At 40.3% G+C, this 12,517-nt stretch overlaps 1 protein-coding gene across 2 annotated transcripts in view; it reads right to left on the minus strand.

Annotated features, from left to right (window-relative positions):
• fibcd1b (fibrinogen C domain containing 1b) overlaps positions 1-12,517 on the minus strand; it is a 152,762-nt gene that overhangs the window by 112,095 nt on the left and 28,150 nt on the right. The window contains exon 2 of one of the 2 annotated variants that reach the window (XM_033647333.2): positions 1,078-1,161. The exons of the other annotated variant lie outside the window; for it this stretch is intronic. Coding sequence (XP_033503224.1) covers positions 1,078-1,161 — 84 coding nt within the window. The remainder of the gene's footprint in view (positions 1-1,077; positions 1,162-12,517) is intronic. 2 annotated transcript variants of the gene reach the window in all.

Below are 12,517 nucleotides of genomic sequence, written 5' to 3' on the forward strand. Positions count from 1 at the left end.
CTCCTCAGTATAGCCTCCCAGCTCAGATGCTGATGGGATTTGCCAAAAATAAATAAATAAAAAAGTAATGTCTGTCTCAGCCTTTTCAAGTCAAGGCAACACTCGTTAGTTTGCATGTCTATCATAACAGCAGGACAATCGAGTGTCCGTTATCTAAACTGCTAAAGTCAGTTGAACAGGTAAGCGAGGCTACCCATTAGTTTATAGTTAACAGCATGCTAACATGCTGATGGATTTGGTGTTTCTGTGTTTGTAGCTGAGCTATACCAGAGAATCTTTGGTTAAAACAGAACGGTGATGCTGTTGAGCCTCTGTGAAGTTTGCTGGAAGTGATGTAATGTAGCGTTTTATGTGGAGTGAGCACTGTGCCAGACTTAAAAAACAGCCTTGTAAATGCTACGCTGCTTTTCAGCAACTGGTCATATGGTAACTTAAGTGGCAATTTGGCCTTGTGTGCCGTGATTAATTTGGCACACAGTTTACACGCCAGTCATAATTTTGTGTTAATGAAAACTCAACTCCTGGCATTTGCGCCTGATGTTCTTTACCACTGCTTTGGAAGAGGGAACTAACGGGAGTAACAGGTGAACCATCTTTTAAAGTGACGTAGTTTCTTTTTAAATAAGTGCTGTGCAGTGGATCTAATTCATGCTGATGTGCAGAGTGGTTCATGTGGATTTCAAAACGTAACTGATGACATTTTTGGAAGTAAGCTATAAAAAGAAACTCTACTGCACTCTACTTTAAAGTTTGAAATTTAAGAACAGAATTTGGTGTTACCAGGGAAACACTGTAAAAATATGAATTCACACAAGATATAATAAAGTAACTGTTGAATCTTGACATATCTTTTCATGCTATGTCTTTTTTTTCATGGTGAGAAGTAACAATAAGAGTATTTATAAGTATCATCAATATCAATAAAATCCTAATGATACCCATCCTTAAATGTAGCTATTGCTATTTATGTAATTCTGATATAAGACATGAAACAAAAGTACATGCTGGTGTGTGAGTGTACAAGTGTATCTGCCTGCGCGTGCACGTGCACAGTACGTTGTTGTGACAGGGCCTTACCTTGGCCGGGGTCTCCCTGGCAGTTTCTGAGTCTGACCAGCGATGTTTGAGCTGGGAGGAGCTGGGCACACACTCACAGAACGTCTGCATGGGACAAACAGACAGGGCCACCAGTGTTGGCGTTTGTTCAAGTCACATGTGCAGTCAAGCATGCAAGCACATGCGCACAAACACACACACACAGACGCATGCACGTACGAATACGCCACAGAGAGACAAGGGTTTGGGATCTGTACTTAAATAACATGAAAATCAAAACAGTGAGCGCAGCACATTTTCTTAGCCAAAGCTCTCAAATCTAATATAAAATCATTGTTGGGAGATAAATGGTGCTGGCGCTGATAAACTACAACCACCTACACACATAACTGCACACTGACATAGGCAGATCCGAACAGGCATCTGTACATCTCAAAGGTATCACTGAATTCAATAGTTTATGACAGGCTCAATGCGTCTTCCCAGGGATGGCTTTGCAAGATCCTCAGCACACAGTTTCCTCCTACTCCAAATTCAAAAAGATAAAGAATGAAAAGGAGAATTTCACTGAATGCAAGTGGGTAAAGAATGTGTGCAGCAGCAAGCATTCACATATGCAGGTGAACGTGGGTGTTTGTATACAATATCTGAACATTACATGCTTCAGTGTATGTGCCTCTTGTGCTTGTAATGTTCAGATATTGTATACAATATCTGAACATTACATGCTTCAGCGTATGTGCCTCTTGTGCTTGTATGCGTCTGGGAGTAGTTCTAGCTGCTGCACAGATAAAAGCAGAGTAATTATGAAAGTGGGGGCTTTCTAACTGCTCCAGGAGAGCACGTCGTGCCGTGACCGTAAACTCCGTTGCTCCCACTGTGGAATTGCTCAATTAGCCTGGGACAATAACACCGACACAAAAACACACACGTGGGCACACGCACACACACAAATGCCTACTTAAGAACGGATGAAGCAAACATTAGCAATTAATGTATCAGAGTGTGTTCTCTATCTGAGCGTGTTGTTTTAAGCCTTTGTGTGTGTGTGTGTGTGTGTGTGTGTATGTGAGTGAGACTAATTGTGCTCTTTACATTTGTTATGACACTATGTTTTAATACCATCAGCAGTAGCGTAACAAAAACAACATTAAAGCTGCATTAATCAATTTGTGACCACTAGGAAAAACATCAAAACCAAATCGATTTGATGGAGACTAACATTGGTTTGGTTTACAATTTAGCAAATAATTGTCTACTTTCACATCCAGCAGACAAAGAGCAACTTAGGGCTGGGTAATATATTGATATTGTACTGGGATATGAGACTAGATATTGTCTTAGATTTTGGATATCGTAATATCCCAAGTGTTGCCTTTTCTGGGTTTTCTGAACTCACCAGACTGTACTAGCTCTTCTAGTATTGTCCTTTGCCAACTTAGTCCTTATTTCTACATTACTGATGATTATTTATAAAAAATTTCATTGTGTAAATATTTTGTGAAAGCAGAAATAGTGAACCCTACAGTAATGTCCTTATATCCATATTGAGGTATTTGTTCAAAAACATTGTGATATACTCCTGTCACAATAATTATGTTAGCAACTTTCCATACAATATATAGACATGACCTCAGTCATTTTGGTGACTTTGAAATTGCCCGTTGTGGTTACACCCGTGTTTGTTTACTTATGAATGTTGGTCGGGAAACCCTGCTGTTTAGTCTGGCATCATCTTGGCTTTCCCGACCAACCCTTGGTTGCAGCAGTTCTCCCTTCCTCGGCCTACTTGCATGAGTCAGAAGAAAAATAAAACCATTAAATGATGACATGGCATAGCTTACCAGAAACCTGCAGCTGCACTTTTGGAGTGGAAGAGGTAAAGTCCTGATAGGTGTTAGCTTGCCAACCCCTGGCAATGATCCATAAAGTCAGTCATGTGTAGTTTTACCCTCTAACAACCAGTGGTGCACCTAGAATTTCTTCATAGAGGTGGCCAAAAGGGTTCACCAAAAATTCTGGGGTGGCACACCAAAACCAAAGGCCATTTCTCAATTTCGGGAATTCCTTTATGCTGTTGAAGTGGAAAAGCTAGTTGAAAACTATGTCAGTGTGGAGGATTAAGGAGTCACATACTGATATACTTAAGATGCCCATAAGAATCCTGTATTAATGTGTTTTGTATCCCCATCAACATGTATTAGGCAATTTATTGTACTTCAAATAGGCTGGTTGTTCGTTTTCTTAAACTGACAAATATACTTTGATTGAAGGAGTACAGTGACTGTAAGGAACAAAACATTTACTGGGAACAAGCCTTCTCAAGCTTAGGAGAGAGCCATAGGTACCAATAGATCCCATATCATTCAGAGGTCTTAAGGTGAGAGTTCAAGGGACATGTTTGAAAATGGCCATGCCACTTCTTCTTCCTTTGCCAAAATTTAACATAACTTTGGAGCGTTAGCTATGAAGACCTAGTTGGTAACAAGGGATGCTTTAAGTTGTGCAGTTTGACAAGAAGCCACTACCTTTGCCTGAGGGGCTAGAGGGCCACCAAATGTACCAAGAGGCCACGGTCCCCCTTCGGAGCGCCACTGGAAGAACTTGATCCTCCACTCCATAAATCAACCAACAGACCACTCAGTTGTCAGGCTGTCTATCTCGACAGCAAACCAGCCATTTTATGGAGGCAACTGCAGTGTTCCTGGAGTCTCGCTTAGCTTGTCTATCAGTTGCAAGAGGAATCACTTGGTTTTGTTTTTATTGGCCATTGCATCATGTCTAAACTAAGTAGGGCCACTCCTATAAAAGTACTTTAATTCTATACTGTCTTGTATATATTAACAGGTGTTTTTTTTTTTTTTTTTTTTTTTTTTTAAAGATGGTCAGTTGTTTCATATTTTGATTCCATTTTCTAAATACTCTTAAGACTTAAAATGTTTATCTTACTTTGAAAGGGTCTACTTGCATTCGTATGCTATTTTATTGTCATTATATCAGTGGCATAAAACGACAATCATGTTGTTTATACCAATCACTTCCAGGACAATATATCGTCCAAAAAAGTAGCTATGGTGAGAGGCCTTCTGTGATATTTGATTTTCTCCATATTACCCAACTTTGGAGCAACTCCAGCACTTATTTGAGACTCCAGCATTGACTTGTGTTTATGTCTACCTGACGAAATGCAAGTTCAATATTCACTCTCTTTTTACCTCTGTTTCGGTCTCTGACAACACTTGAGAAAAATAGCTGGCTTTTTTAGCCGGTAATTGCTCCGCTTTCTTTACCCAGTTAGCCACTTTTCTCTGACTGCCATTGGTTGTCTTTGTGTATGTTCTGGCAGTTGTCAGTGTGTGTGAATTGCTGTGTATGCGGCTCACACAGACATTGTTATGATGGCTGACCAATAGTTCACCTCTAAGCTCTAAGCATTCTCTTCCAATGTGTACTACAGCGAGTGAGGGGGGGGAAAAAGACGGCAGCAATAGAGAGGAAAGTAAAGGGGGAGTGAGGAAGAGATGGAGGGAGATTTGGGAGAGGTGCACTGAATTCTAATGAGCAGCCTTAGGGTCAGCGATAGAAATCTGTCTGTTCTGCCTAAAACATTGCAGCTGTCTGTGCTTGCCGTACACAGAAGAGCTACAGAGCTACCATTACTAAATAAACACAGACTCCACAGTGATACGGCTAAACAAACTAACAAGTCAGCTCCGCAGTAAAGTAAATTGGAATGAATTCCTATGTTAAAAACCCACAAATAAAAATAGATGCGTACGTTTACGCCGTTGCAGAAGTTCACAGGTGTGCGTGTGCACCAATACAAATATGGACACAAAGGCATACTCTCGCTTCGTTGCAGATGGGCCAGGAGAGATAGAAAAACACGCACTCACGTATGAACACATGCACACAGAACAAAGGTTGTGTGTTGCAGCTGCAACCCACTCAGATCCCTGACACAGTCTTCCCATTACACCGAGCAGCACGTATCAGAGCTTTAGTTTGTTCATCCCCCTGCCTGCTAATGCTCACATCGGGGTTCTTTGCTGCCTGTGCACACAAACATGCACACACGCACACACGGTGACACCGCAATATCTGTGGGGCTTCTTGTTGGCAGTGGTCCCGGTGTGGGCACGACTGCTTGGCAGTGTTTGTCTAGTCCTAATCTCACTCCACGAGCTCCACCAGCGGAGAGGATTTACACTTAATAGAATATTTGGGCTTTTTATTGGTTGGACCTTACACGCAGAATCCTATCTGATGGGCCACGTCTTAGAAGACAGGAAGGGCTCAGACTTATCCTGCGTGTGACTGAATGTGTACGTGCTGTCTTTAACAATGAGTGTGCCTACGTGTTTGCATGAGTGTATTCGAGGACATATATCTTCAAGGCAAGAATCCCTTCAGCTATCTAAGAATGCTTGGATTGTTGAAAGGTGTTGTTCTTGGGATATACTTGTTCACTTTTCTGAATACCTTTACCTGTGTCTGTATGTCTATGGGTGTGTGTGTGTGCGCGTGCGACAGGGACTTTAGCAAGGTGTGTTTAAACCTCACTGCTCACTAAGCCGATGGAGTGGAAGAGGCTTTGCATATATTCACTCGTGGGCTTACTAATCATTTAACGGGACTTGCAGACTGCTAAATGAAGGGACTGAGACTGACAGAATGATGGGAGAAAAAAAGGATTGAAAAAAGGGGGAGCAGGAAGCAGAATTAAAAGCATATTGTGCACACAGTTCATCAGTGGTAGCCTACATATAGGAGATTATCTTCCTAACTATGTATTGTCTGTATTGCTACGCCTTCTCAAAGCCATTAAAAATGAGAGGGGTTAATAGTGAATGAATAGATAAATGAACAGTCTGTGACACCCTGACTAAACCCTGAGAATAAATGCCGAGGATTTCCCGCCTGCCATTAGAAATTAAGAAGCCATTCAGATAAATGATGTAACATCTTTAAATTCACAAGTCACACAAGGCTTCATCTTACCCCAGCATTGCACTGAGATTACTCAATACAGGCATGAGGTGCTATTTTTAAAAAGCTATTGTTCTCTTGAAAAAAAAAAATAAATCCAACCCCTAGCCTGTGAAATGCAATCGTATAACACAATGCAATGATTCAAAGTTCTTAGATGGCTCCAATCGATAACTCCAGAGCAAATTTAGAAGCCAGTGTTGATGTAAATGTTCATTGAATTTGACAGTTAAAATCTTTTTTTTTCAGCATTATGTCTCTGGCACATTATTCACGAACTGATGAACTACTATATAATGACTCAGTAAATCCTAAACTAATGATGCATTCCCAATAAAAAGTCAGAACCTACTTGTAAGCCAAGTCGGGTGATGTGCTATTTCACTTGAAGGGAACACAAAGAGAATAACCACTGTAATATGAAGTGTACGTAATCAGGAAGTAATAATTAGTTATTGGTTATGTGCTATTTAGCAGCTATTTAGATAGTTAATCCAGAATAATTAGACTCACAGATATTTAGAAACCAAATCTAGAAACTCATTAGATCCTGGATCATTGACATAATGCTCAAGTATCTTGTCATTATCATTATAGTCCTTAACTGAGAGTTATTCAAGAGCTGCTTATTTGCTGCTTATTGATTAGCAGTTAGTCCCTGGTGTTTCTCTTGCTTTATAATTACTCAGGATTTTGTGAATCTCATTGGAGAGCTTCTGTTTAACCATTTAAGAGAGGGAAGAACATGAAATAATATTCAAAAAACAGTGTTTGTCCGGCACGCACTAGAGCTGAAGCAATTATTTATGCATCATAAATGTGATAATTTGATGGGTTTTTTTTGTCATGCGCTATAATAAACTGAATAGCTTTGGAATTTTGGACGGTGGGTAAGATAAAACAAACCATTTGAAGATGTCACCGTGGGCTCTGGCAAATTAAATGCCCTTTTTCACTATTTTCTGACATTTTATTGACCATTCATGAATTGACTGATCGAGAAAAAAAAGGGTAGATTAACTGATAATAAAATAATCGTTGGTTGAAGCTCTAACACACATACACTTGAGAAGAGAAAGGTGGCTAAAGGACTTTGGAGACCTTCATAGCATTCAAACTTATCTATTAAACCCAACAAATTTTCAAAACCTAATAGAAAAAAATCCTTTGTTGCATATTCTATTTTTCTGTATCAGATGTATAATTGGTTCAGTGACCTTAAGGGCTCAAGCACAAAAAATAAAACTGTTTTGTTCCTCTTTTAGGAAAAAAGAATAATATAATATAATAATACCAAACTTACACGGTCAGGTGTGGGGTTTGAGCTGTGGATGATGATTGCTTTGAACATTAATATTCCATGTTAATGCCTCAATCTCATACTAGTGACCACTGATAACATTTCTGTCATTTTCACATTATCATTATCAACACAATCCAAAACACCATACTATATAGTATGCCAGAAAAAGACTTAGCATGTCCCAGTACATAGTATGTCAAATGCAGTATACCAGGAACACCAGGCTGTTCTACTGCATCTCGTCACATTTTGCAGTATGCAAGCCAGCATGCTTTTCTGTCTACTCTGACCCACAATACATCATACTGGCAGATAGATAACATCTCACTGACAGCTGACAGAAGCCACAGTGACTATAACCAATCAATCAGTCGCAAACAATCTACTGTACAATGTCTGTAGTTATAACTTAAAAGTTAAAGCCACATACATTGCAAAGAAGCAGGTTTACTGCCGTCCCTGGTGAGCTTGAGAATGGCGTTGTGTTGTATCTTCAATGTAGCATTAAGTGATAACATTAACACATTTGCTGTGTTCCAAATGTCATACGCTCTCATTCTTTTTAATTCAAATTTTGAGCTACAGACTGCGAAGGATATATGAGCATGGTCAAAGTTCAAGGCCTAAGCGTAAGCATACTCAATGCAACAGTATGTACTTTGTAAGGGCAGCAGCAGTATTTACTGAAAAGTAAAAAGGAAAAGCATGCAATTCAAACTTCAGCCTTTATTTCCCTAAAGAACACAAGAAAAAAAGCTTTAAATGAAGGTAATTTGTGGTAGATACCGCTTCCACCCACAGTCCAATACATACAGGTTGGGGAAAAGGTTAATTGGTGACTCTCGCCCAGTGTCAGCTATATGAATATTATAATCCATTTATGGCAAATATCCCCCCAAAATCCAACTCACTGGATCTTTAAACTGATGAAACATTTAGGATCACACAGTTTAGACAAAATATTACTGTAGCTTTCCCCACAAGCTTCATGAAACAAAATGGAATTCAGTAGCAAACAGAGGATTGTTGCATAGACTGCTGAATATGATGAGAGAGGTGTTTACCTTGCCAGTGCCTATATTCTGTTCTGCAGACTACAGAGATTTGGGTCTGGATATTTCAGAGGACACTGCCACAGTGGATGTGATGGCCAGCATAGCAGCTTTTACAGACTTCAAAGGGACTATTCCCTGTACAGCTGATGGCTGATGACAGTGCTGGACACTTTTTTGGATTACTTTGCCACTGGCACATAAATAATGGTTATACAGGGTACCAGGAGGGACACTGCTGTGATTTGCTGTACATGAGGCAATATGAGACATCCTACAGCATAATGACAGATCAATCAATGCACTTTTTTTCATGCCTTCTGTCCAAATTATATTCATACTTACTCTGCAGTCGATTTTTGGCTTAATAGTGAATTACTATGGAAGAGCTGTCCATGAGTGTTTTTATGAGGCTGTTTCTACAATTAGAGGATTTTTTCCCCTTTGCTGATTGGCTGCATCTGCTCAGAGATTAGCTATTTCAGAGGTGTAAACAAAATATTCTTTCAAAACACCTTATCAAGGCTGCCCTCTGGCCAAAAGACAACAAACACATCTAAACACGCCACATATAGAACAGACAGGCAGTGAAGAGACCTACATTGGAGAGAAATGCACTAAGTGAGCTGAGGCTTAATGTTTGTGTTGTAAACTCATGAGTCCTATTATGGTGAAAAGAGGGTTCTCTGTTTATGGTAGAAAATCTAAAAACCAAAAATTATATGTGTACATACATAGCTCCGCATAAATCATCCCTTTTCCAAACATAATAATATTCAGTTTTGAGTGACACTGTCAGAGAGGTTTACATACATGAGAGGGGGCAGTGCATTAGAAACACCTTTGAATATAACTCACTCCAGTACAACACTGCAACCCACTATGATCTCAAAAATACACGTAAAGTAGAAATATTACCTTCTTGACCTTACAACATCAACAAAAATTCTAAGTTTTATACAATCAGAATCTGCATTGGATATCAGATCTCATGGATTTTATTTTCCCACATATTCAGCAGGGGTGTAACTGGTGTATCTGGGTTGATGTATTAATGTCATCGACGCAAAGTGAAAAACACTGAGCCATCTCATCATAATTAAGATATTCCTTTATTTTGAAACCCCCATGGCACATCTGTGTCACCATCTAACATGTCCTCATACAGGTTTATTATGATATCTAACAAATTAGTGCCCCATGAATGACATCATGCACTTAACTTAAAGTTACCAACCTAACGTATAGTTATGCTGTTTAGGTTGAGGAAAAGAAACATGGTGAGAATGTTCCTTAAAATACCTCAAAGGTTGCTTGGTTTCACATGGTTGCAAACACAGGTTTCCTGGGGTAAAGTCCTGTGTTGTTTGACCTATTAATCACCCCAGTTTGCCTCCTTACATGGACTTTCGGTTTTTGCATCTGACATGTGATCACAGCCTCCCAGGTTACATGGGTTATACAAGTATAACTGGCTCATAATTTAGTTGGTTATATCTGAATCGTGGTGCATTTTTTTTCCCAAGTAAACCTAAGCTTGGACCATCACACAGTGCCACACAGATAATGGCAAGTAGCCATGAAAAGACAATAGGGATATTTACTCCCTTCTTAGGAAGAAATCAACAGTGTGGAATTATTTTAGATTTTGAGATGAAATACTCAGGAAACAGGACAAACTCAGCCAGGCATCTCACTAAGCTAACTTGTTGCTCTTGCCGAGGCAAAATAAGCTCTCTTTCAACAAGCTGAAAAAGCATGCATGCAGGCTTAAAATTCTTCAAATATGCAGTGATTTGAACCGACAGTGCATAAAAAAAGTATAAATTATACATGCCATTTGTTAAGCTATGAGTCAAGGAAAAGTGTGCTACTGCTAGGCTAATTTATGCAATCTAAAATGCCATTACCTGAAGCTAATAATGGTCCTCAACAGATTATTTGGACAAATTTGATACTATCGTGAAATGTTCTTATTATGTGTTTTAGTGGACTCAATACAGAGTAAACTTTACTGCACTTAACCGGTTAAAATTTTTTTTACAGTTATTTGTTCATTCATTTTCCGTAACCTGTTGGGGGTCACGGGTGGGCTGGAGCCTATCCCAGCTGAGAGGTTGGGTACACCCTGGACAGGTCGCCAGACTATAGACACATAGACACAGACAACCATTCAGGCTCACATTCTGCCCTACGAGCAATTTAGAGTCACCAGTTCACCTAACCTGCATGTCTTTGGACTGTGGGAGGAAGCTGGAGTACCTGGAGAAAACCCATGCTGACACTAGGGCTGTCAACGAATATTCTAAATTCGAATTTAAATTCGAATTTGAAAAAAAAAAGGACCTTCGAATGTGAAAATTGATATTCGATTGTGGAGAAAGAAAAAAAACACCACCGCAGCTGTCCTCTTTGCAAGTGGGTGTTGGCATCAGACGCGCATTTCTCCACGCTGGTCGACAAGCGGTTCTGCTCCCAGCTGTTGTCTCCATCACCCGGCTTGAGACATTCGCTCACGGCCCGCGCAGAAAATAGACCAGACGCCAAAACGATTGCTGCAGGGCGCGAGCCGGTCACGGTCCAGTGCTTCGAGGCTATTCGCAGCGCTTCCGCGGGCGGTGTGGTCACAGGTCAGAGAGGGGGGGCGAGCGAGAGGTCCGTGGTCGTTTATAACGTAATGTTATAGATAATTGTTTTATGTGTTTTAATGTGTAGGTATGTAAATGTTTTCAAAGACGTTTATGTTGAAATAAAAATACCTACAGGTAGTTATGTTTCATATACAAGTATGTTTCCTTGTATTAGTTTGCCCTCTTGTGGACATAATGCGGAAAAAAAAAAATTTGAATAGTTCGAACCTATGAGTTAATTTTAGAAGGAATATTCGAACGTCATTTTTGAGCAATTTTGACAGCCCTAGCTGACACGCGGGAGAACATGCAACCCCGCACAGTTCTAACCAGGAACCCTCTTGCTGTGAGGTGACAGTGCTAACCACTGCACCACCACTGTGCTTTCTTTTCTTTTATAGCCAATATATCATATCAGCAATTGTCATCCAAAGAAAGTATAATATTGTATAATGATAAAACGGGTGATTCACGCCCCTATTTTTCAGCATAGCTACGCATGAATCTGCATGACTTCTGTGTGCAGACATGTCCTCGAGTACAACATACGCTGTGCAAATTCACAAAACACAATCAACTGCATCAGCTAAAACCGAGGCATGCAAACACTGAGAGAAATGCTCTTCACCTTCAAAATAAGACAGCATGCAGAGACAGAGGAGGGAGGAGAGGCCTGCGGGAGACCAGGGAGATGAGTTCAATCCTAAGAGACAAATCACCCGCTCTACCCTCCACTGCTTGTCCTTGGCGCTCGCGCTGCAATCGGCCACACACAGGGAGTGAGTCTGTCACCCACTGTCCCCGAGGCGCACGCACACACTGGAATGCAAAAACATATCACCGCAGCCGCTATTATAAAGCACACAATCACTGTGAGGTCAGAATGGCTGCTTTGTGAGCGTGAAGTGAAACGGCGAGATTGAAAGAGGGCTTTCAATTTCATATGGGTGTTACGGCTTATATTGTTACCTCTGTTCTCTCAGAACACAGATGATCTGAGACTGCTCTTGCTAGTGCCCCTTTGTCTGCTAGTTCATTTATTAAGAGCATAAATACATGTATGGACAGGGCTCTAAACATATAGAAGCTCAACCACCCCACCATCTACATACTTCAGCTTTAATGTTTAATTCTCATTAAGGCAGATATAATGTGCACCCAGGGGTCTATCGCCAACAACGCTAATTGCATCATTGGTGGAATAGCCAATGTGGATATTTACCCCCTGGGTGTATACAGCATCACAGCAGAGGCAAGCACCCTGGTGTCCATAGCCAACAATGCTATTTAAACCCACTCATCCACCACATCTTACTATCTCAGTTGACTGTGTCATTCTTTGTAATACGTCACCTGACTTTTTGGCATTGCATTTGTAAGTTTTTTTCCTTTAAATTTACCACTTTAATTTCTGAGAATATCCAAGGTTGGCTAGTACTAGCCTTACCATGACCTAAACCAAACTGCTTTGAATCTCAACGTGTCAG

Source organism: Epinephelus lanceolatus, chromosome 19, assembly GCF_041903045.1.
Source record: "Epinephelus lanceolatus isolate andai-2023 chromosome 19, ASM4190304v1, whole genome shotgun sequence".
NCBI lineage: Eukaryota > Metazoa > Chordata > Actinopteri > Perciformes > Serranidae > Epinephelus > Epinephelus lanceolatus.